The sequence below is a fragment of the Zeus faber genome, assembly GCF_960531495.2.
Source record: "Zeus faber genome assembly, chromosome: 6".
NCBI classification, from domain to species: domain Eukaryota; kingdom Metazoa; phylum Chordata; class Actinopteri; order Zeiformes; family Zeidae; genus Zeus; species Zeus faber.
Window position 1 is genome coordinate 2,000,117 of NC_137201.1, and position 23,010 is coordinate 2,023,126.

Below are 23,010 nucleotides of genomic sequence, written 5' to 3' on the forward strand. Positions count from 1 at the left end.
GGCCAGTCTCTCAACCTTTCTCAAGAACAAGTTGCATTTAACAACAGGATCACCAAGCTTCAACCCAAGCATAATTTAAATGTTGGTTACCATCACAAACTGTTCATGCACAACCTCACTTCGCTTCGCTTCACAGAAATGAAACATAGAAAAAAACGACTCTGCTGCAACTTCTCACTGCGCTTAATGGGGACCTATTATGAAAAGTCACTTTTTCAGTGCTTGTGCACATACATTTGGGTCTCTGATGGGCCTACTAACACACAAACTGTAAAATAAGACAACCCAGTGAGTTTTTTGTGAACATCAGAAAACATCATAAATCATGCCGTTCAGCTTTGCAGCCCTGATTTACATCATCCAGGGCTTCAGAAGAATTAGAACCGCCCTCCATCTGAGCAACACCCACGACTGGAGCGCTATCGGGCCTGCTAGCGTCAAAGCTAAGAACTAAGCATGGAAAGTGCTCTGTTGTTGGCTTACAGACCAGCACAAATCTTTTAAAAGAAAGACTAAAAACTGCAGGCTTTGGAAATGTAAGTACAGTGGTACTTGGACTTACGAGTTCAATTCGTTCCGTGACAGAGCTCGTAATTCAATCTGCTCGGATAGCAAATCAATTTTCCCCATTGAAATTAATTGAAATGCAATTAATCCGTTCCAGCCCCCAAAAAACCACCCCACTTTTTTTCTGTTACGTGTTTTTAAATAAGGAAAATGTAATTATGAATAACAAATATTGTATAAAAACATAATAAAACACAATAAAAGAGAATGTGTAGATCATTTTTGCCTTCTCGCAGATGATACCCTCCGTCACGCTATCTCCTGCGAGCTGCTCTCTGTCAACCACACCAACAGCAGATTCTCCATCTTTTCATGGACAGCGGTCCGCAGCTTAGAAATTATTTTAACACCCTTGGCTGGCGTAATACCCTTTATCATCTCCCTCTGCTTCAGTATGGTACCTATCGTAGAAGTACTACGCTCGTACTGCCTCGCCAATTCCATCACACTCACACCTCGCTCATGTTTTTCTATGATTTGGTGCTTTAAGTCAATGGACATCATCCGCTTCTTCTCAGCACTTGGCAAAAAATTGGCAAAATAACTGCACAAAAAGCACAAAACGCTAGCACAAAACACAAAAGCGATGTTCCAAGCTCAGGTAACCAAGTGAAGTGAAGGAGTGAGACGCGGGATGCTGGCCGCATTCGCTCGCCACGCCAACTAGCAGCAGCACCTGGAGCTCACTCCTCGTAACTGAAATTTTTGCTCGCAAATCAATACAAAAAATCGACGGAACGACGGCTCGTAACTCGGAAAACTCGTATGTTAGTGCACTCGTAACTCAAGGTACCACTGTATTTAAAAAACAATTCTGTTGTGTGTTTCTTTCCCCCCCAAAAAAGTATGTGGTAGGTTGACTGTAGTCTGCGCCGCCCAATCCACTGTGCGTTTCTCCAACAAAACCAATAAAAATTGTGTTTTTATGGTAGATGTATTTATTTGATTTATTTTATCTTTCCCCTGGCATTTTAGAATGACTAGAATGTGTGATCTGAGTGTTTTTTTGTTTTTTTTTGCAAAAAACAAACAAACATGTTTTAGGGACCTAAAATACCGACATTAACTTGTGTTCATTTAATGCTAATTACTCAAGGAGCATAATAGATCATCTTTAAATGCAGTCCAGTGGGACTGGGCAAACATTTAAGCCTATGCTTAAGCCTAACAATTATGCAAGATTGTTGAAACATGACCATTTCTACTGATAATCCCCTGTCCTTCCCTCGTCTCCCATTGATCCTTGGTGTGCTCTTTACTAGAATTGTGTCTTTCATCGTGTGAGTGAGTAACCAAGAATGACTCAAGGGGCCCTTTTTATATGATAATAAAGGGGTTCAATCTGGCACCGAAGGTGAAAATGGGAACCAAGCATTATCCATCGCTAAATCATTTGTATAAAAAAAGCTTAATGTCTTTGACTCAGCAACTTGAGTTTCAAGTTACTCAAGTTTTTTGTTTTCCCAAAACCAACAAGACTGACAATCAATCTAATCAACTGTAGCATGTTTAGCTACGTTAGAAATTGAAATTGCACTCGTTAAAAAGGGTATCAATTTATGTGGCATTATATAATTTATTAAACTATTAAATGATCATATTAAATGACTTTTATTCACGGGGCACCAGTCCCAGCTGGGAGAACAGTAAATAAACCAAATGAACTATAATTGATCAGTCTCTTAAGGATTGGAGTTCTTGGTCCAATATATTGACCTCTGTCTTAAATTTCTACACGAACAGACAAACTTCTTTCTAATAAATGAGATTTATTTTATCATGCTAAGTAATTGAATAAAATTAAAACTAAAATGAAAAATTAAACTTAGCGACAATAGTGAGATAGGAAGTTATGTGACTCTTAAATCAAAATAATAAAATGAGGCACACACTAAGGGCAGTTCTCTAAAAGTTCTCTCTCACTTCTCTAAAAGGGGAATTAATTCAATTTGACATCAACCCTTATCATGGAGTACGTTGGAAGCCTTTGTCTGACTGTTCGGCGAGTCAGAGGTACAGAGTTTCCACTGAAACAACGCTGCCTACACAGTGTGTAGGCAGCGTTGTGTCCACTGCAACCGCTTGCCTAATTACCGGTTGCGCAGTGTGTGTGTCCAGTGGTTGCTTCCCAGGTGAACCGGGATGGTTACCACACAGACAAGGTTCTGGCTGCAGCCTGCGGCGGGGTGTGGCGACTTCACTTCGAGGGGGCTGTATCGCCCGTGAGTAGCTGGATAGGTTGAAAGCAAAAAAAAATGTATGTTGCAAAAAGCGTAAGGTTAAGTGATACAAAACAAAAAAAAGAAGATAAGAAAACACAATTCTTTAGTTGGGTAGCTTAAGCAGGCTTGTTCAATTAAAATTTAAATTGCCACAAACTTTCACGAAAAACAAAGACATAAAGAAAAGACATGGAAAAATGTAAAATAGAAATAAGAGTTCCCTCAAGCTCTGGGTCTGAGGTCCAGCCTAGCGGTTACATGGCCGATGGCATCTTTTAAACACTCGACAGGGGAGGAAGAGTTTGCCTGCTTCCCCTTCTCAAAATGGCAGAGGAGGCTGAGTTTTTGTGTGCTTCCTCTTTTAACTGGCTGCTGATAATTCCCTGACTAGTAAATGTAATTTAACTTTACACAAAAAAGTCACATAACTCCATAAATCGCTGGGCTCAAACCAATTAATGGTGTTAAAACATATAATCTTGTGATAATGTCTCACATACAAAAATATTAAGAAATAAAAAGCATATGATTCAGACATTGGTCATCTTTTAAAACCTTTCCATCAGGAACATAAATTTGTGACTAATTTACTGTTTAGACGATTTCTAATTACTCACTATTAAAACATAATTTCAACCCTACTAATAAATGGCACAAAGTCATCATCTCTAGCCTGAAAATACACAATGAACATTGTAATCTTGGTGGCCTGATCAAGAAGGCCGGCTCTGTCCTGGGGGGCCCCCTGGACCCAGTGGTGGTAGAAAGGAGGATGATGGCTAAGCTGTCATCCATGATGGAGAATGAATCCCACCCCATGCATGAGACTCTGAAGGCACTGGAGAGCTCCTTCAGCGATAGGCTACTTCACCCAAAGTGTGGGAAGGAGCGCTATCGCAGGTCCTTCCTTCCTGCGGCTGTCAGACTGTATAACCAACAGTGCAGCCAGTAGACCACACACACACACACATCCACACACACACACACACACACACACACACACACACACACACACACACACACACACACACACACACACACACACCGCCGATACAATAATGGGAATTCATTGGAAACATACCTTTGTCTAGGAAGACTGCGTGGCTGTTGTGTGGCAACTTCGAGCAGGGGTGTGTTTGTCACTGTTACCATAAGTAAGACAAAAAGGTTGTAAGACACAGGCTAGGGCTAAGTGGAGAGGAGACTGTGAAAGAATCCAAGTGCAGTTTTTTTATATTAAAAAAAAAGGAAGTGCAATCCCTGATGTGCAATGTGTCAAGATATGGGCAATACACTTATTACTATCTGGTTCCTATTTATGGTGATATTTTTTTTGCATGTATCCATATATTTTATATTGTTTATAGTGTGTACTTGATATGCTCTTTATTTTCTGCTGTCCCCCTTTTGTTGCTGGAATGATGTAAATTTCCCCGTGTGGGACTAATAAAGGTTTATCTTATCTTATCTTATCTTATCTTACCGTGATTTCTATCCGTTGGCCACTAGATGGCAGCCTGGCAATATGAGAATTATTACATTTATATGGTATTGTAACTTTGTTGTTTTGCATCTTACAACGATGGGAGTTGGGTCATTGTTCATAGAAACATCCGTAGAGATAATGTTACTTCAATTACTGACTGATTTGACATTGGTTCACCTGGGCTATGCAGGCTATATGTGAAAGAAAGGGAAGAGAGAAGGGGTTTGTTTATTCACTCTCGGTTGAGACACAAAACAGAGCCATTTGGTCATCTATCCGTCTGCCTTCGCTCCATCCCAATTGGCATCTTTATTGTTTGGTAATGCAGAAAAGTGTTACAGATCCTGTGAGCTCAGTGAGGGGTTCATACCCCCTGTGGGATTCCAAGGGAGAGGGGCCAAATTGGAGACAGTTTGGCGGTATCCCAATGTCTGTGGAAAGTCACTTAGTGGCTCAGAAACAAACCGGGTTGTACCCGCTACACAACCAATCCATCAATTACTGTCAAATGGAGATTTAGGCAAGGAGATCCAGACTGGTTGATGCCTTTCATCGCTTGATGGATGCATTTCTATGAAGCCCGTCACTTTGTGGTGATGGATAAGGAGGTATTGGGGTATTGATATTAACCCTCTTAAGTACAAGCTGAATTCAGAGAAGCGTTGTGATTTTGGTGTAGTCTGATATTTATCTAAATATAATCAACTTAACACACTCTTACTCCAAAGTGGTTGATATATCTATTTGAAGGAAAATCACAGCTACATTGATATGCCATCAATAGGTTGGTCAGTATCATTATGCAGCTTTTAGATAGATCTAAAACACACAGGATATAAAGAGCATGTTTATGTATGCCAGAAATGTTGTCGTAGCACACACTAGAATATATTGACAAACTGTTTTGTCAACCCAAAAGTTGTTCATCAAGGTCTTGGGTATAAAATGAAGTCAAAATAGTTTATCAAATCTGAATAGGTAAAAACAAGGTTTTATAAAAACTGTTCACAACTTTGTTTCAGTTGACCCACGGTGTGAGAGGAGCCATTAGCTAATGATCTGAAAATTCATGACCCTCTGGTGGGGACTATTAGAGGTGTCGATCTGCAGCAGGCTGGGCCCTCTCTCTGTCAGACTGTCAGACAGAGAAATGAGGCTGTGGGCTAGTGGGAGTGGGGACAGTGAGCAATGCAAGAAATGTCAGAAATGTTTTTAGTTTTGAAAGATTTATTGAAAACGTCACACAAACTATATACAAAAACTCCAAAAAATGGTTTTAGGTGATTGGTGAGAAGAGCAACTCTAGAACCAACAATCACGTTATAAGTCAAATTAAAATTTGAATTCATGAACAAAAAATAAATAAATAAATATATATATATATAGAGAGAGAGAGAGAGAGAGAGAGAGAGAGAGAGAGAGAGAGAGGAGCAGGAGCATGCGGTCTGCTGGCCTGCTTGCTGGGCTAGGTGCAAGATGATTTTCTGTGGCAGCTTGTAGAGGTGCTCTCATACTGTAAAAGCAAATTAATGAAGTGTAAGGAAATGTGATATTTACATCAGACATATCTCTACAGACTACATTCAGTACATCACACCTGGCAGGGGAATGCCACATATTACATACAGCTCACAAGCTTATGGACTGAAAGAAAAATCTCATCTCTTTACCATGTAGCTACCGCCGTTGGTAACGTTAACTAACTTGACGGTGTTCTCGTTGCGGCAAACAGGATTCCATGAAATGGTCTCTAGTAGCTTAGCTAGCTACTCATCCACCAAGCACTCTGGCTAGCTAACGTTAGCGTTAGTGAACGGGTGTACAAGACGCAGAAGAAATTTTTTTTTTTTACTCATTTTAGTGTTCACATGCAGCACCTTTGCGGCAGCAGAGAGTCAGACCGGAGTCAGATCTCCAGTGCTGTCCATCCCCCGGTCCAGATTCCCATCAGTTTGGATGGAAGGCGAACACACGTTTCAAACTCAACAGGTTTTAAATCCACTGTGCAATGCATCTCCGCATCTCTGCATCAATCGCATCCCTCACAGCCTGTCAAGGAACCAAGTCAGGACATTCAAAGTCTCGGACAGAGGGGACGGTGGGATGTAAAGCGCTCCTCCCCTTTTCTTTCCAATGGCGGAGTTTCTTGTTTTCCCCCCTTTTCATCTTCATTATTTGGAGAACAATAATCTGTGAATGTGTCCGTGCATCAGATCCAAGGGACTCATCCACCGATTTTGGATCCTACACACATGGACGCCCATTTTAACACATTCTACCCTTAATGCTAAAACAGTTGAAAATCTTTAATTTTTCTTTTAATTTTTTTTAAGTTTAAGCATTATTGCAGAGTACAAGTTGCAGGGGCTGCAGCCAGCACTAGGGGGGGCTGCAGCCCTGGCAGCTGGCGCTAGCAACTCATCAGTGTACAAAAAGTCAATTCAGTAATTCAGTTTTTCCAATTCGATTTTTAAAATGCATTTTTAGCTACATTTTGATTGAATGCCTCTTTAACCTAACCTATTTTGGCACTTAACCCATAGCTATATACAGGTACTCCTCACTTAACGACCTACCCGTTTCACGACCATTCGGACTTAGAATCAGCTCTCTGACCAGTCTGTATTGTACAATACCGCTTGCGTACAATAATTAATCTTGAATCTTGAATACCGCGGCATGCGTGCTGCATGCGCGGCATCTCAGCGTCAAGCATCTCATCTCATCACCATTCTCAGTCTCAGTCTCGTTCCTGCAGTCTGTCAGTATTCACTACACTAGTGTTTGCATTCACCACGGCCCCTTTCTGTGAAATAACACGGGTCCTCACTTATCGACCAATTTGCTTAATGACCTGCTCCTAGGAACGGAACTCGATTGTTAAGTGAGGAGTACCTGTATTACAAAAAATTTACCAAAAAACAAAATTATAAACATTAGACAATTAGACAAAGATCAAGGGATTAGGGGATTAGAGACTGGACCTCCTCTTCTGCCAAGTGGTATAGCCTGAATCCTCACTTTCAATGTGTCCTGACTCTTTGCAAGTTTGTAAGTTGGATGTTGTCATTTCCCGAATATTAATAAAATAATCAATGTCAAAGGCTTTTTTTTTCAGCTAGGTTTTTACCTACGTATGTTTTCCCTTAATGGAACTTGGTATATCCATTTCTGTAAAGTGTTAATTTTGCAACCAATAAGATAAAAACATCAACATGCATTGTAACAGCGTTGATTATGTGAAATGCCTTTTTTCATTTCAAGGAAATTAATTCTAGAAATGTCCAGAAAACACTTAACATTAAAGGCATATTTGGCCAAGGCTGATGTCACATTTGATTGCCTGTCTTGTGAGTTCTATGGGTATCACTTAGATGTCCTCAATCCAGGCTTGTAAATCTTCCTTTTCATGTCCATCTTACAGAACATGCTTCGTCGCCACGACGAGTTAGAAAACGGAACGGCTTGGTCTAATTCCTCTGAATCGTCGGATGATTCCTTCAGCCCTCAGTTATCTGTGGGAGGACAACGCAACTCCACATCCGACAAGGTGACCTAGTGGACCCTGATTGAGATTGATTCCCCTCTCTCTCTGCTCCCTCTTTCTCTCTGTCCCTCAAACATTGGTTCTGTTAATGGTTTCCAAAGTACCACAAAATCCCTCAATCCATCCACATAGGTTTCATCATATATTAACTTAGCCTCATAGCCACATCTAGTGTTGAAAAGGATATAGTAGATAGAGAGTGAATTGAATTAGTAAGTCAGTGTCATCTTGGGTTTTATCCCCAGCCAGCGGTGGTCACTCCAGAGCAGCACCCCGTAGCGACAGGAAGTGGTACTCCACAGATAGATGTCACCTTCTGCCCCAAAGGCTCCGCTTCTTCAACTCCAAAATCCGCCCACGATGCGCTTGCCACCGACGAAGCGATGACACAGTATGAAGGAGAGGCCCAAAGGTCAGTTCCTTTTCTATTTCCGTCTGTTTGTTTCTCATTTCTTCATCATGTCTTTGTACATACAATAGGGTGCTTGCTTGTGATCCATAGTCAGGCAAACGCAACCAGATGTGTTCTTCTACATCAGCTTACTGTTTGCTGTTTGTTTACTGTCTTGCTCTTGAAATCCTTTTGTGTTGAAGTGAAATGTGCAATATTAATTTCGCTGTTGATCAAAGGACACCTCCCTCGTTTACAAGTATTAAACACTAGATAAGTTGTTTTGTTCTGTAGCCTTGCATTTAGCTAACACTGGTGGAATACAGCCTGTCGCTATCGAAGAACTGGGAGGAAATTTATATTGAGCTTTTCCAAATCTGAATTTCCCAGAGTGTCCCTTTCAACAGGTATTTATAAAAAAGAGAGGTATATGACTGTCCAAGCTGGCATGTCCACTACAATGAAATAAAACCATTTCTTCAGACTCGTTCTCGAAAGACTTTTGAAGTCCACTGAGCGACTGAACAATCCACCAGCTCATCTGCCTCGCTATTATTCTCTGAATAATAGCGAGGGAAAAGTGTAATGAAGGAAAAATGTCCGCATTTTAATTCCTATTTTTTACATTTATCGTTGGTTATTGACAGGGAGGAAGACGACGGGCCAACCATCACATCTACGGTTGGAAGTGAGGAAGACGAGGTCGGCGCACAGTCCCTGCACTCGGTCTCCAACGGACTGGGCTCTCGCTCCTACGAGCGCTCCCTCAGCCACATCAGTGAGGGCAGCGCGGACGGAGTAACCTCTGCAGAGGTGATGTCCTTGGTGTCGGGCATATCCGTCAATGACATTCTAATGGAGCTTCCCGCTGTCAGGACGCCTGAACCAGCACACCTGAGTGCTGCATCCCCGGAAACCGCCGCACCATCATGGGGGGTTGCCGTCTTCGAGGGAGAACGCGCGACAGTGAGTGACAGCTCCAATCACGTAGAGGAGGATGAGTGTATGACCATGGACGGTAACTCCACCGATATGTCCGTTGATCCCAACCTGCTGGGGTTGTGGCATTCCGACACCCTCCCGCAAAGCACAGAGGACGTGGCCTACGTGGCGCACAGGGTGCTGGTGGAGCCAGAGGAGAAAGTTGAGGAAAAGCCAGAGTTGGGAGCAGAACATCCTGTGGTCATGGACAGAGGTGTGGAAGAGGCCCTGGAGGCAGTGGTCTCCTCGTTGGATGACTACAGGGGGCAGTTCCCTGAGCTGCAGCACCTGGAGCAAGAGCTGAGGCTCCTGCAGGTGACACTCAAGGTGAGATACTGTAGGAGGGTATCAAGTGAGTTGTACTTGGCTGCACGGTAGGCACTCAAAAAGTTTTCAAAACCCCCAATAATTAATTTCTTGTGCGCAAATGAATTTGTTGTATTTTCATTTGGAAATATTGGCAAATTGATGAGCAAAGTTCCTATGGTGATCTATGGGGTTTTTCAAAAATATATCCCCTCCTCAAAGTTTGTTTTTTAGAGCAACGTTTTAGAATTTAGTATTATCTCTTCCATGTCTGTTGGAAAGAATGACTTCTGCGCTTTCTTATTTTTAAGTTTCAAATATTGAAAACTGAACGAGATGACGTGAACTCACAGATGTGGCATGAGCTGGCCTTCCCGTAACTTTTTATGAAACTGACATGCAGTGAAGATGGCTCCCTCGCAATCACAGTTACTGGAACAGCATGCGCAGAGGCCTCTTATCTTAACGTGCTGTTTCCTCTTGGCAGAGATGGGTGCGGACATTCCTGTCCCACCCTGGCCGTCATACAATACAATTATTCTCGTCAACGGCATCATGCAGAGAGCTATGGAACTGTGGCACCAAAGAGGAAGCCCACGAGTCCTGCTGCACCTTTGAAGATAATGTTTGTTTGTTAGAAAGTTTTATTTCCAGCCAAATCATGAGAAGATTGAGAACCAGTAATGTAGCTCAGTTGTATGTGATGGCTACAACTTCTTCATAAGTTCAAACTCTTCTTCCTTTTTTTCCTTTTAATTATTATTGTGGATCCAGTAATTTAGCCACCAAATTTACAGTATATTTCACATTTAGCTACTAAATGAAGAATAAAGAATCTTTCTTGCTGTCATTTCAAAACTGATGGCTGCATTATTGGTCAAAGTGCAGATATTCCACATTACATGTCAGGCGCATTTTCCTGTGAAATTGAGTACCATATTGGCTACATTTATTATATCATAGAGCATGGATGTAGCTCCAAAAGTATTATATAGAAATGAACATATATTTCAAATGTATTTTACTGCATTTTTTTAAATCAAACATAAATATATCAGTCATAGAAATGTCACTCAGCCCTGTATGACTCCGAGCAGGGGCGTCATGCGAATTCTGCCACTTCATGGCAACATGGTGGCGCACACCGTTAACAGTGAACAACTTTCCCTTTGTATAGACTATTATTTATTTTAACACGTATAATGTGATTTTGAACTACAGTGAACCAGGAAAAAATACAGTTCAGTGTGCATCGATTTTGCACACCCAAGCTCTGCAGAGGGAGGGAGTGACTAGGAGCGATGGGCAGCGGAGCCGGAGCGTGTGCAAGCATGATGCACGTCTCCTCAATTTCTCAATCCATAAGTTCTCTTCATTTCAGTATTTCAAATTAGAAACTGGGGAAACATTCTACTTTCCCTCTCTGTCATATCTGACTGAGCTTTTATGCACGGAGAAGTTTGGTTGACCACGGGTCTGAGCGGTCTGCAACATGGTGGTGTGTACCATTAACGGTGAACAACATTCCTTTTGTATAGATTATTACTTATTTCATCACATGTACCATGGTTTTGAACTACTTTTAGAACCTAAAGTCACGTATTTGTAAGGCAACTTGGCAATTTTCCAAACTGTGTGCCAACCGATTTCATCCTGCAACTTTTGGAAGAAATCAATAGCATAGGGATATGCTATTGATTACTATTATAAGGGGTATGTGACTTTTTGAGGTATGATCTATTACATAATTATAACAATGCGTTTGACTTTATATTATAAAAAAATTATAGTAATAAAATATAATAAAATAATAAAAAATCCAGATATCAAAAATCTGGTGGGGCACGTGCCCCCCCCAGCTTGAATGGGCATGATGCCCCTCACTCCAAGGTTGAGTTGGTTTGATTTTCAGGTTGGGTTGATTTTTTTTTCTCTGGTTTAAAATGCACAAAAATATAAAGAAAATCAGTGTTACTAGTTTTTTAGTTTTGTTTTAGTATGTACTGAGAAAATTTGTGCCTTTCTACCTGACTGCCTTTCTGCATTACTCCCGACTGCTTGTGGTCTGACTACTGATCTATTGTTATGTCTATGTGCGCGCAGGGCGGTAGGCACAGCCGTTCCACTAGTGTTGTCAGCCTCACCGTGGAAACAGCACTGGGGAGCTTTGACTTCCTCGACACTTCTGATTTAGAGGAGGATTACGAAGAGGCAGATGGTTTGAGGAAGATGAAGAATGGCAGGTTAGTAGTGGAGAAATAACATTCCAAAGGAAACCATGTATTGTTGTTAATAACATTAACTGTCTTAAAAAGTCTTTAAAAAACAGGTCTCCTTTTCAAAAACAGAAAGCTCAGACAATCTTGATACATTACATGGGGTGAAAAGTTTCAGAGTTTTATGGATTTGCACCTCGCAAATCAGCTTTTGTTTGGCCACAGTCACTCGCCATCCGTTTCCTCCTAACACCGCCAATGTTCAAACGGTGATGGAAGCGCGTGTTCACAAAAATATCTGATTAATTTATCTTTATCTTAAAACCACCTCCCTAGGGAATTTTACTGTCAGATACTGTTCCCCCTGTGTTCAATTACAATCTGACAACGCATCTGTCAAATGCTTACTGCAGACTTGTTTCCCCACAACTGGTAAGCCCTGTGAGTTTCAGCCTGATATCCCTAAACTTGCCCATTATAACAGGGGGAACGGGCCCTGACAGACAAGTGGGAAACAGATCTCGACGAGGAAACAGAGTTTGAAATTACATGGGGTGAAAAGTTTCAGAGTTTTATGAATTTGCACCTCGCAAATCAGCTTTTGTTTGGCCACAGTCACTCGCCATCCGTTTCCTCCTAACACCGCCAATGTTCAAACGGTGATGGCTAGTGTAACTAGCATGTATTTGATGGTCAGCTCTGAAAAATCTTCAGGACCAATCAAGGGCTGGAACTGGCAGATTTGCTTTTCAGTGCATCTCGGTCATTTTGGCAAATCCATGAGCAGCACTTTGTTTGCTCCCACCAACTGGTGAAAACACATAAGTTCTGTTTGTACCAGAACCATTTAACTAATACTTGAAAGGAGGTGACCTGTTTTTTTGTTTACACAAGTGCTTTATTTCGTCATCTTGTTCATTGAGAAGACATAACACATCACGGCATAGCCTCGGAAAACTGCACACCCTTATATCACCTGCACTAGTAACATATCTGTCAGGACATGGGTGGGTAGGAGTACTGGAAAGTTATACTCACATTAAAAATAATTTTAGTATAACTAAATATAGTTCGTATTGAGTCACGTGCGAGTTACTTTCAGTAAAGTCAAGCTTATATTTTTTTTTTTTTGGGGACTTTATTTTTTTTTTTTTGAGTGTTATGTTAATCTCTCATCGTGATGTTTGATTGTTTTTTTGGGGTTTTTTTTTTAATTATGACTTTGTTTGATTTTGTTGTAGTTGTATAATGCTTTCACTGGAGGTTCCTGTATGCTTTTATGAGTGCTTACTGTCGTTTTTGTGTTGTGTTGTCTCCATAATCTTGTTTTATGCTGCTTTCTTGGGCAAATCTCTTTTGAAAAGGGCGTTTTTAATCTCAATGAGACTCAGCTCGTTCAATTAAGGTTAAATTAATAAAAATATAAAAAAACTTCCAGTTTGTTGCTGAAACATTCCGTTTGTGTCCAGAACTCAGCAGGAAAGAGACTGGGACACCCCTGCCTTTCTCACCACCGGCTGTGCTATATTGGACTGCGCCCTGGTGGCCCATCTCACAAACTGCAGCTCACAGCTCCTGGTGAGGGAACAGAACTTGTGTGCGCAAAAAAAAAAAAATGAAAACAATAAAATAAAATGTTTTTTAGTTTTTCAAAGTCAAGCTGCTTTACCTTATCAACATTCATAGCTATATATTGACAATGTTTGGGGATAACTGTCAGTTGTAGAATTAAAAGAAGGGACTTAGAGTTCAATTGAGTTTACTCTGAGCGTAACTTGCATTTCTTAGAAACCTTAAACTTTAAATTTGATTACACACTCTACTTAAATAAGGCCGGAGTTTCCCATTATATTCTTGTTCATTCAGTCTAGTTCTGAATCTTTTCTCCCTCTAGCGACTGGGAGTATTTGGTCCCCTGCGTTGTGGCGAGATGTACGCCTTAGACAGACTGCTTATAGAGGCAAGAGTCCTGGAGATTGTGCGCCGTGTCACCAAGGAGAACCCCGGGACATTGACGCAACCTGCCCAAGGTAGATTAAAGAGACTTCACTTGCCATGCACAAAATCATTGAAATCAAAGGTGCAATAGACAACTTTTGTCGTTGCTGTGGCAAAGACAACTAGATCGCTTTACATTTTCCTCTTAGCGCTCCGTGGAAATGATCAACACCAGTTTGGAAATAAGTGAGAAGAAAGAAGCTTGTTAACTGAAGAGGTGCATTGAAATTCTCGCAAGTTTAGTTTAGTTGGTTGGGCAATCATAGACATACTGTATATACATGGACACCGCATTGACAACTTTGGCTATTTGATGCGATACGTCAACGTTGCCGCCATATTGGAACGGACAAGACTGGCCTGTAAACAAATACAAGTTAACATGGGAGCTTTTCTGGATAGCTTTTAGTTTTTCTGGATGAAAAGCACTATAACATTTACATTTCTCAACCAATTTCAATTAGTTGTTTTTATATTTAAGGGCTTATGATCTACCTGGAATAGATTGTTCCACCGGTATTGGCTTACATATCGGTTGACGCACTTCCTGTGACGCACTGCCGTAAATATATAATTTGTCCAGGAGTTCATAAATGAATGCAGTGATATCGAGCCTTATAGGGAACCAATCTAAATGCAGATGGTCATTATTCTATAGCCATTACACTGTGCAATCAACATTAACTTCATAATGATAAGTAAAAGAGTTGTCTATTGCTCCTTTAATAATTGATTAGTTACTCAGTGCCGTTACATGCACTTATAAACCGATCACAATCAGGTTATGGCAATATTCCGAAAAGCCATATGAACACCTTACCCGGATTATCTTAATCAAGTTAAACTCAAAATACGCGAAAACACGACCCGATTAACAAACCTGGATTTCTGCTCATCATTTGATTTTTTGTGGCATGTAAACACCTTAACCAGGATATGATCTGTGTATTTTTTCAACCCTCTTACAGAAGGGCAGGATTTATTATTTAGAAGTAAAGAGTATTTACTCAAAAATTCCAGTTTTTACAGAATAAAGTCCTAGAACTTTCACACATGTAGCACACAACAGGAGATTGTCTGTGTCAGATGCGTTTACACAACCTGGAAATATTCTGTTGGCTTTAGACGAGGGGCGGAGCCTGCGCAGAACATGCAGGAGGCAGGACATGACGCAATGATGCTGCAGAGTATTACAGCACACCCAAGAGGGCGGACGAGGCTACATTTATTTTTTTCGCCGTTGATACTCCATATTTGGACATAACATAAGTGAGAGAGTGGAAAGGAATAATAAAGAAAGCAGAAAAATGTACGAAGCAGCTACACTCCGTGCATGAAGATCCGCACGAAGGTAAATAACTGCCGCATGATAGAGACGTCATAAACACGCCCACTCACTCTCTGTGAATGATCCAGACCATTATCTGCTCTGTTCACATGTACCACTCAATTGGACATTACGCAGACTTTGTACAAGTATGCTTTTAGTTATGTTTGTGTTTTTCATTTTCCGTAGAAGTACCTAAATAAGGAAACAAAATAAATCAAAATCTTCTGTAATCTTTCTATAAATCTCTCTAAATCTCTCTCTAAAACTCTTCAGCCTGAAACCGGCACTATATCTCAATGTTCAGAGCTATCAGATTATATTTTATATTACAATATTAGAATTGCAATATGTTAGATATTATTATAATTACTTTATTATTATTGAATGATCAAAATAACCCGATTTATATTATTATTTTTATTAGTATTATTATTATTTTTATTAGTATTATTATTATTATTATCTTTTTTTGTTTGTTTTACCTGTGCTGTCAGCATGCTGGGCATACTACACTGAGTATTTGTATGCCATTGCATATAGGACAGAGTTCATCTGCAAATAGAGTTCAATTTCTCAACCTGCAATGGAACTCTTTATTCATTCTGTAATCATCAGGAAAGGTTGCAATAACTCTGTCCTGTGGATGACCTGTAGGATGACAAGGGCACAGCTTTTTGTTACACAGAACCACCACCAATCCCCCTGCTTGGGGAACTATCTTACCATGTTTCGGTCTATAAACAACTAATCACTACTCCAAGAGGGGGACAATCACCACGGGTGAGACAAATAAACATAGAACCAAACAACATGTACATGGAAAAACATGAACATAGAAACATTAGAAGACAACATGTATAGACAACACAGTTAATTGAGTTCAGGAAAAGTGGAACAGCACTTCGGCATGTGGCCTCTTCCTGTCATAGTTATGGCAGTAAATGAGGGAGAAAAAAGAGAGGGATGTGTGTGCCTGTGATGAGACTGCCCGTCTGTAAGTGTGTGTGTGTGTGTGTGTGTGTGTGTGTGTGTGTGTGTGTGTGTGTGTGTGTGTGTGTGTGTGTGTGTGTGTGTGTGTGTGTGTGTGTGTGTGTGTGTGTGTGTGTGTGTGTGTGCATGCGTGCACGCAAAATACATGAAGACAAATTTTCAAACAGTCTTGTTTACTGATGAGTGCAGTGCAAACCTGGATGGTCCAGATGGATGGAGTAGTGGATGGTTGGTGGATGGCCACCATGTCCCAACAAAGCTGCGACATCAGCAAGGAGGTGGCAGAGTCATGTTTTGGGCCGGAATCATGGGGAGAGAGCTGGTAGGCCCCTTTAGGGTCCCTGAAGGTGTGAAAAGATTCAAGATTCAAGAGGTTTATTCATCACATACATATAGATACATATATGCAGTGAAATGTAATGCAACACACCCGGTGATAACACACAAAAAATGACCTCGACAAAGTATATAGAGTTTCTGACTGACCACTTTCTTCCATGGTAGCAAAATCATCTTCATGCACAACAATGCACCATCTCATGCTGCAAAGAATACCTCTGTGTCATTGGCTGCTATGGGCATAAAAGGAGAGAAGCTCATGGTGTGGCCCCCGTCCTCCCCTGACCTCAACCCTATTGAGAACCTGTGGAGCATCCTAAAGCAAAGGAACTATAAGGGTGGGAGGCAGTTCACATCAAAACAGCAGCTCTGGGAGGCTATTCTGACATCCTGCAAAGAAATTCAAGCAGAATCTCTCCAAAAACTCACAAGTTCAATGGATGGAAGAATTGTGAAGGTGTTATCAAAGAAGGGTCCTATGTTAACATGTAACTTGGCCTGTTAAGATGTTTTTGATTGAAATAGCTTTTGATTTCAGTAAATGTGACCTAATGCTGTAAATTCAACAAATGACCATTTTTAGTTCATTACAACCTATAAAATGTTTTGAAATTCTGTTGTGCATAATAATTTGGAACAGTGCATTTTGAGTTTTTTATTTTTGAAAAAAATACTGTTATCATTGGGAGGTTTTTTCAATAACATTCGAATTATACCCTAACGGCTGATGACTTGAAAATTATACTGACTGCCATTTGCATCAACTATTTAGGAAAATCTGAGAAAAATATAATTTGCATAATAATTTGGAACACGATGTATATCGTAGCAGCTCCAAACAGCAGAAAAGGCCCTGAAGCCACCCCTTAGGTCCGCGTCCTTACAGACACCCTATGGCTGCAGAAAAACCCTGAGCACCCTGCCCTGCAGCCACAGAAGATCCTCCAGCCACGAGAGAAGCCAGAAGCCCACGGTGCAACACCCAGGCCTGCCCCATAAACCCAGTGCCGCAGCATGCGAGGAGAGCCTGCACCTCTGAGGCACACACATAAAACCCACCCCCATGTGCAGGCCACAAGACGCAGCCGCAGGCGCAGAACCGGGGCCATGGACGCCAGGCACGGACCGCAGGCCAGGTCCCGCGGCAACAGCCTGACACCCCGCCCAGACTGCCTGCCCCGCAGGCGAGCCAGTGCGAGCCCCACACCGACGTGCGTCCCACGCAAGGGCGAGGCCCGCCCCTTCACAACCGGCCAGATGTCAACCCCCCCCTGCACCCCAACCCACACCCATGACAGCAAGCAGACCCCCCAGGGGCCCCGGAAGGCAGTAAGATTTGTATGCGAGTGTATGTGTTCAAAGCTAATTTGATTGATATTAAAATTTCAGGACGGAGGAGAAGTATGTCGGGGCAGGAGGGTGACGGGCAAGATCACAGCCCTCCGCCACATCCCTACACACATAGTTCGCACCCCACCTGTCCCGCAAACCCGAGACCCATTGTTCAGTGTATGAACTGAGTATGAGTTTTGGCACTGGGAGATATAGGCGAAGCACAACCAGATCAATGCAGGGGTGCAGCAGGCCGGACAGCGGCCATGTGGACCCCCACTCCCGGACCTGACCGTGCCTCAGCACACCCAACCCCCATACCCAGAGACCCCAACCCACAGCGACAAGCCATGGCGCAGAGCGGCCCGCCATGCGTCTCTGCCATGCTGGGCAGCTTTAGGCCCATGACCAGCCCCCGGCCGTTGTGCATGCAGACCACAGAACAGAGGGCAACGGGCCCCAAGCAACAAGCACCCCGCACACCGAGAGCGCCAGAGAACAGGTACCCAGGCAGCCCGGTGGAACAACAGGAGTCCTCCCCCTACCGAAGGAGACCACATGGGGACACCCGGACAGGCTCAGTCTTAAGAAGACTCAAGTATTAATTGATGGAGTTATGTCAGTGATAAAAGTAGCCCATATTTCATTAAATTTATCAACCTTGTTTTTGGATATTGCCAATAGTTATTCCATTGAGATATATTCTATTAATAAATGTAGCCATAGGGGTATGGTGAGATTATCTTATTATTATTATTATTATATTATATTATTATAAATGACCTATATGAGTAAGATGTTCAATCATCGGAGGTGGTTGTAAGTATGTAAGTATGTATGTCGTTGATTTGATTTTTACTTTTAGAGACTGCTGTAATTGAAGGAATAGCAGGAAACTGTGACCACCAATATTATACCGATATAAGCAAATTGTTTTCAGAAATGTGCGCCAGATGAGTTATAACTTGTCTTAAACAAGACCTGGAGATTATTGGTCTGTTTAACAAGAAAATCCGGGTTGCGCCGGATTGGAGTGAATTTATCAGCGGGAGGAGAGCCTGGCGGCCACCTGCAGGGTTCCAATACGCCTCTCAAAGTGGGACTCCACTGTCAATAACCCAACTTTCGGGTGAAATTTATGGAAAATGTAAAAAGTTCACGCTACAGTGATATTATATCATGAAAGTAGGGCATTTAAGTAGAAGCATGCAATGGTGATTTCCTCATCTCAAATACTTTGAAACAAAAGCCAACAACAGTGGTGGGTTTACCACAACAAAAAATGTCAATGTCTCAACTTGTCATGTGCCCTTGAGCATCAATTACAGCTTGACAACGACGTCTCATGCTGTTCACAAGTCGACTTATTGTCTGCTGAGGCATGGCACCCCACTCTTCTTGAAGGGTGGCCCTCAGGTCATTGAGGTTCTGGGGTACAGAGTTACGAGCCTCTACAGGGCGACTCAGCTGATCCCATAGGTTTTCTATGGGATTCAGGTCTGGAGAAAGTGCAGGCCACTCCATTTGAGGCACCCCAGTCTCCAGCAGCCGTTCCCTAATGATGCGACCTCGATGAGCTGGAGCATTGTCTTCCATGAAGATGAACTTAGGCCTGTGTTGTTCATGCAGGGGCACAATGACTGGATTAATGATGTTATTCAGGTAGTATGGGCTTGTCACTGTACCATTCACAAAGTGTAGGGAAGTTCTGTATTGACTAGACACACCTGCCCACACTGTAACACCACCACCACCAAAGACTCGTCTGGTGACAACAGTGGCTGATGTGTAGCGCTCTCCTTGACGTCTCCACATCGTTGGAGGCCATCATCTGATGAATCGACTTTCATCAGAGAACAGCACTGAGGCCCACTGGTCCCTCTTCCAGCGTAAATGCTCCCTGGCCCGTGCAAGACGATGATGCCTGTGCCTGGTGGTGTGGTCAGGTACCCTTGCAGGTCGTCTAGCACACAGACCACGCTGATGTAAATGGTTTCGAATGGTCTGACATGACACTTGGGTGCCTCTCACCTCCCTTAAATGTGCCTGGAGTTGAGTGGCATTCATCATCCAGTTCCTCAGGGCACTGTTCACAATGAAGCGGTCATCAGTGTGGGATGTGGCCAAAGGACATCCAGTGACTCTTCCAGTGTCTCTGTATCTCTGTTGCAACCTGCTGATGACACTCTGTGACACTCTAAGCTCAGTGGCCACTTCCCTCTGAGAACATCCTGTTTGAAGCCTCGCAATGGCGAGGTACTGTCGATCAATTGTTAGGTGTCGTCTTGGTCTCATGATGTCAAAATGTGAACAGCATGATGAAGATGACTGTTTAAATACCAATTCTTATTGAACCAGGAAATGTATTGGTCGATTCATGGATCAAACACCTGTTGTGAATTTTGTCGTTCAGCTCCTTGTTAGAGAACAGCAAGTTGTGCAAAAAGTACTGAAACATTGAACAGTTGGACATGTGCATTCAAAAGTTTAGAGAAGGTCAAATTAAGTTCACCTGTAAAGATTATAGTGCATTTTAGGTTCATCCTGAAATTTCACCCGAAAGCTGAATATCCCTAACTTTTTGTGAGTAGTGTATGCCACTCCATGTAAACTCTTTTTACAAGGAGTGTAAAAAAGCAATCATACAATCATATTACCTTAACCCGACGATTGAGCTTAATCAGGATATGGAGTGCATATAACCGTGCTGAATGTGATATGGTAGAACCGTGTTTATCCGAACCACAGTCATCGTGTAGGTGCAATGTGCAAAATAACTATTGTCCTTTGGCAAATTTATGTCGTATGTTACGTTTTATGGCATGGCCAGATTTGTTTGTTTCATTCGTGGATCACACTGTGAGTACATAATATGACCTTATTTGTATCATTGTTTCATTTGGACTGATTGAGGAACAGGTGTCATGTATAAATACTTGAACATTTTAGTCTCCCGAGTCCCGTCATTCTCTCAGAGTTTGGATAAACGAGGTTCTGCTCTACAAATAAGTTGTTAGATATTTATTTTGTCTCTTGACATCGTGCACATCTTTTCTTTTATTTGTCAAAAAAAACACCAACCTCTTTTTTCATCTATTTCTCTCACCTTCCCCCTTCTCTCCGTCATTTGGTTCCCTCTTATCAGTCATCCCGCAGCTGCAGCAGTGCCGGGGGGCTGTTCCACTGTGGGAGCAGTGTGTTGGCAGGGGCAGCTTGTACAGTGTCTCCACAGACTCCCTCCAGGAAGGCCTAGCAAAGTTCCATTCCCAACTCCCTGACAGGGCGGCCAACATGGCTAACGCAGGTACACCGCAAAATAATCCCTGTGTCTGGAATGGTGTACTACATATTACATACACACATGTCAGCCTTTTTGCATCTCCACTATCAATTCCAGCTCCTTGGCTCCTTTCTATTTGGACAATTTTGTCATTGAATTCTATGGGGCTCCATGTTTCAGATATCAAATATTTGCCTGCGACTAGTGTCTATTCCGATAGTTACTAGCATCTATTTCAATGTTACTAGTCTAAAAATATTTTACGAGTACTTATTCTTTCGGGATAGTACATTTTCCTGTTGTTACTAGTAACATTTTTATTTGGAAATTTTATACTGGTAACATTTTAAATTAAACTATCAACAAGCTTGTTTTGTCTAGTAATTTCTTGTCAAATATATTGTTAATGGTAAAACTAAAAATGTTACTAGTAACAGCAAGAAAAGCTATGAGTCAATCTAGTGTCTTTTCTTGCTGTCTTGCTAGTCTAATGAATAAGTACTAGTACTCAACTAATAGTGACTATTAATATTTAATTAGATAAATATTAATGATATCGATACAAGTCTGGGGCAAATATTTAATGTTTCAAACATCCAAATTGTTACTAGTAACATTGCAATAGTTACTAGTAACAATTGGAATAGTTACTAGTATCTAATAAATTAGTACTAGTACCTAATACATTTTGACTAATAAAATTAAAATAATTGCTAGTAACTGTTGGAATAGCAACTAGTAACTACAATATAAGTATTAGTAACTTGGTGTGTGTGTGTGTGTGTGTGTGCGTGTGTGTGTGTGTGTGTGTGTGTGTGTGTGTGTGTGTGTGTGTGTGTGTGTGTGTGTGTGTGTGTGTGTGTGTGTGTGTGTGTGTGTGTGTGTCAGCTATAAAATAGGGTATTGAAACTATCAAGGCTGGTTGAAGGCAGTTAGTTGAACATAGAATAAAATAATAACTTTCTCAAAAGAGGAATTGGCTGTAACCCCTTTGACAGTAAGCAGTGTGTTCCTAGCTGTTGTTTAGCATCTGACAATGACCAACATGTTGGCACACAACAAGCACTTATTGGGCAGCTCTTCGTTTAATAGGTTTAATACCTCAACCTTCACACTGAAGGCTTAAGTCGTCTCAAAGCGACGACTTAAGGGATGTGTTGGAAGATCTATTGATAATCCCTGAATCATCGTGTTTAATCACATACTAGGAATATCTTCTGCCAATCAGGCTACACTTTGTTGATAGTACAAGCAACGTCCAATATTTTACAAATCTCCTAAATTTAAAACAAATTTTCTCCGACCAATGGCCAGCTTGATAAATTCACACAAAGACATTACTTAATAACGCTGTGGCCAACAGTATTGATTCATCTGGGGTCAAGGAGTGATTGCTAAATAAACCTTTAGTGGATTTCACTTTATCTCACTCTTATCTTTCACTTCATGTGAAAGATAATCTCTTCTTCAATGAGGTGTCACTTTAACTATAATTATTTAGCATTATCAGAATCCAATATTTCATTTATTGATTACAATTTTGACACATTCAAAACCAAAATGAGGTTACACTGGACCTTGAAGGTGCGGCAGTCTCACAGTACAGTATTTTGTTTCAATAGCTTTGAATATTACACGATATTCTCACAAGACCGCAAAAAATTGAATGGTACAATTTGATTTTGTACAAGCATGTGAATTCTGATGCATACCTGGATTTTGTATCTGTCAAGGGTACAGTGTGTGTGCACCTGCTTATATCTACAAATGCCTTTCCTCCTCTAGTCTTCCTGAGTCTCATGGAGCGGATACTGGAAAGACGGTTACCCAGAAGAAGCGGAAACAAGGACATGGCCACAGTAACGATATTCCAGTTCTGGATTTACCTGGAGGTGGGAGGCATCAGTGACATGGATGCACACATCGCTGAACTAGCAGAAGAGGGTAGGCCACACACACACGCACGCACGCACGCACACACACACACACACACACACACACACACACACACACACACACACACAC

At 41.6% G+C, this 23,010-nt stretch overlaps 1 protein-coding gene across 2 annotated transcripts in view; it reads left to right on the forward strand.

Annotated features, from left to right (window-relative positions):
* The window catches only part of ripor1 (RHO family interacting cell polarization regulator 1), a 62,158-nt gene that overhangs the window by 28,794 nt on the left and 10,354 nt on the right, over positions 1-23,010 (forward strand). For both annotated transcript variants that reach the window (XM_080003055.1, XM_080003056.1), the window contains exons 13-20: positions 7,700-7,825; positions 8,068-8,234; positions 8,861-9,521; positions 11,604-11,743; positions 13,186-13,294; positions 13,611-13,746; positions 20,851-21,009; positions 22,771-22,929. In XM_080003055.1, the coding sequence (XP_079859181.1) occupies positions 7,700-7,825; positions 8,068-8,234; positions 8,861-9,521; positions 11,604-11,743; positions 13,186-13,294; positions 13,611-13,746; positions 20,851-21,009; positions 22,771-22,929 (1,657 nt within the window). The remainder of the gene's footprint in view (positions 1-7,699; positions 7,826-8,067; positions 8,235-8,860; positions 9,522-11,603; positions 11,744-13,185; positions 13,295-13,610; positions 13,747-20,850; positions 21,010-22,770; positions 22,930-23,010) is intronic.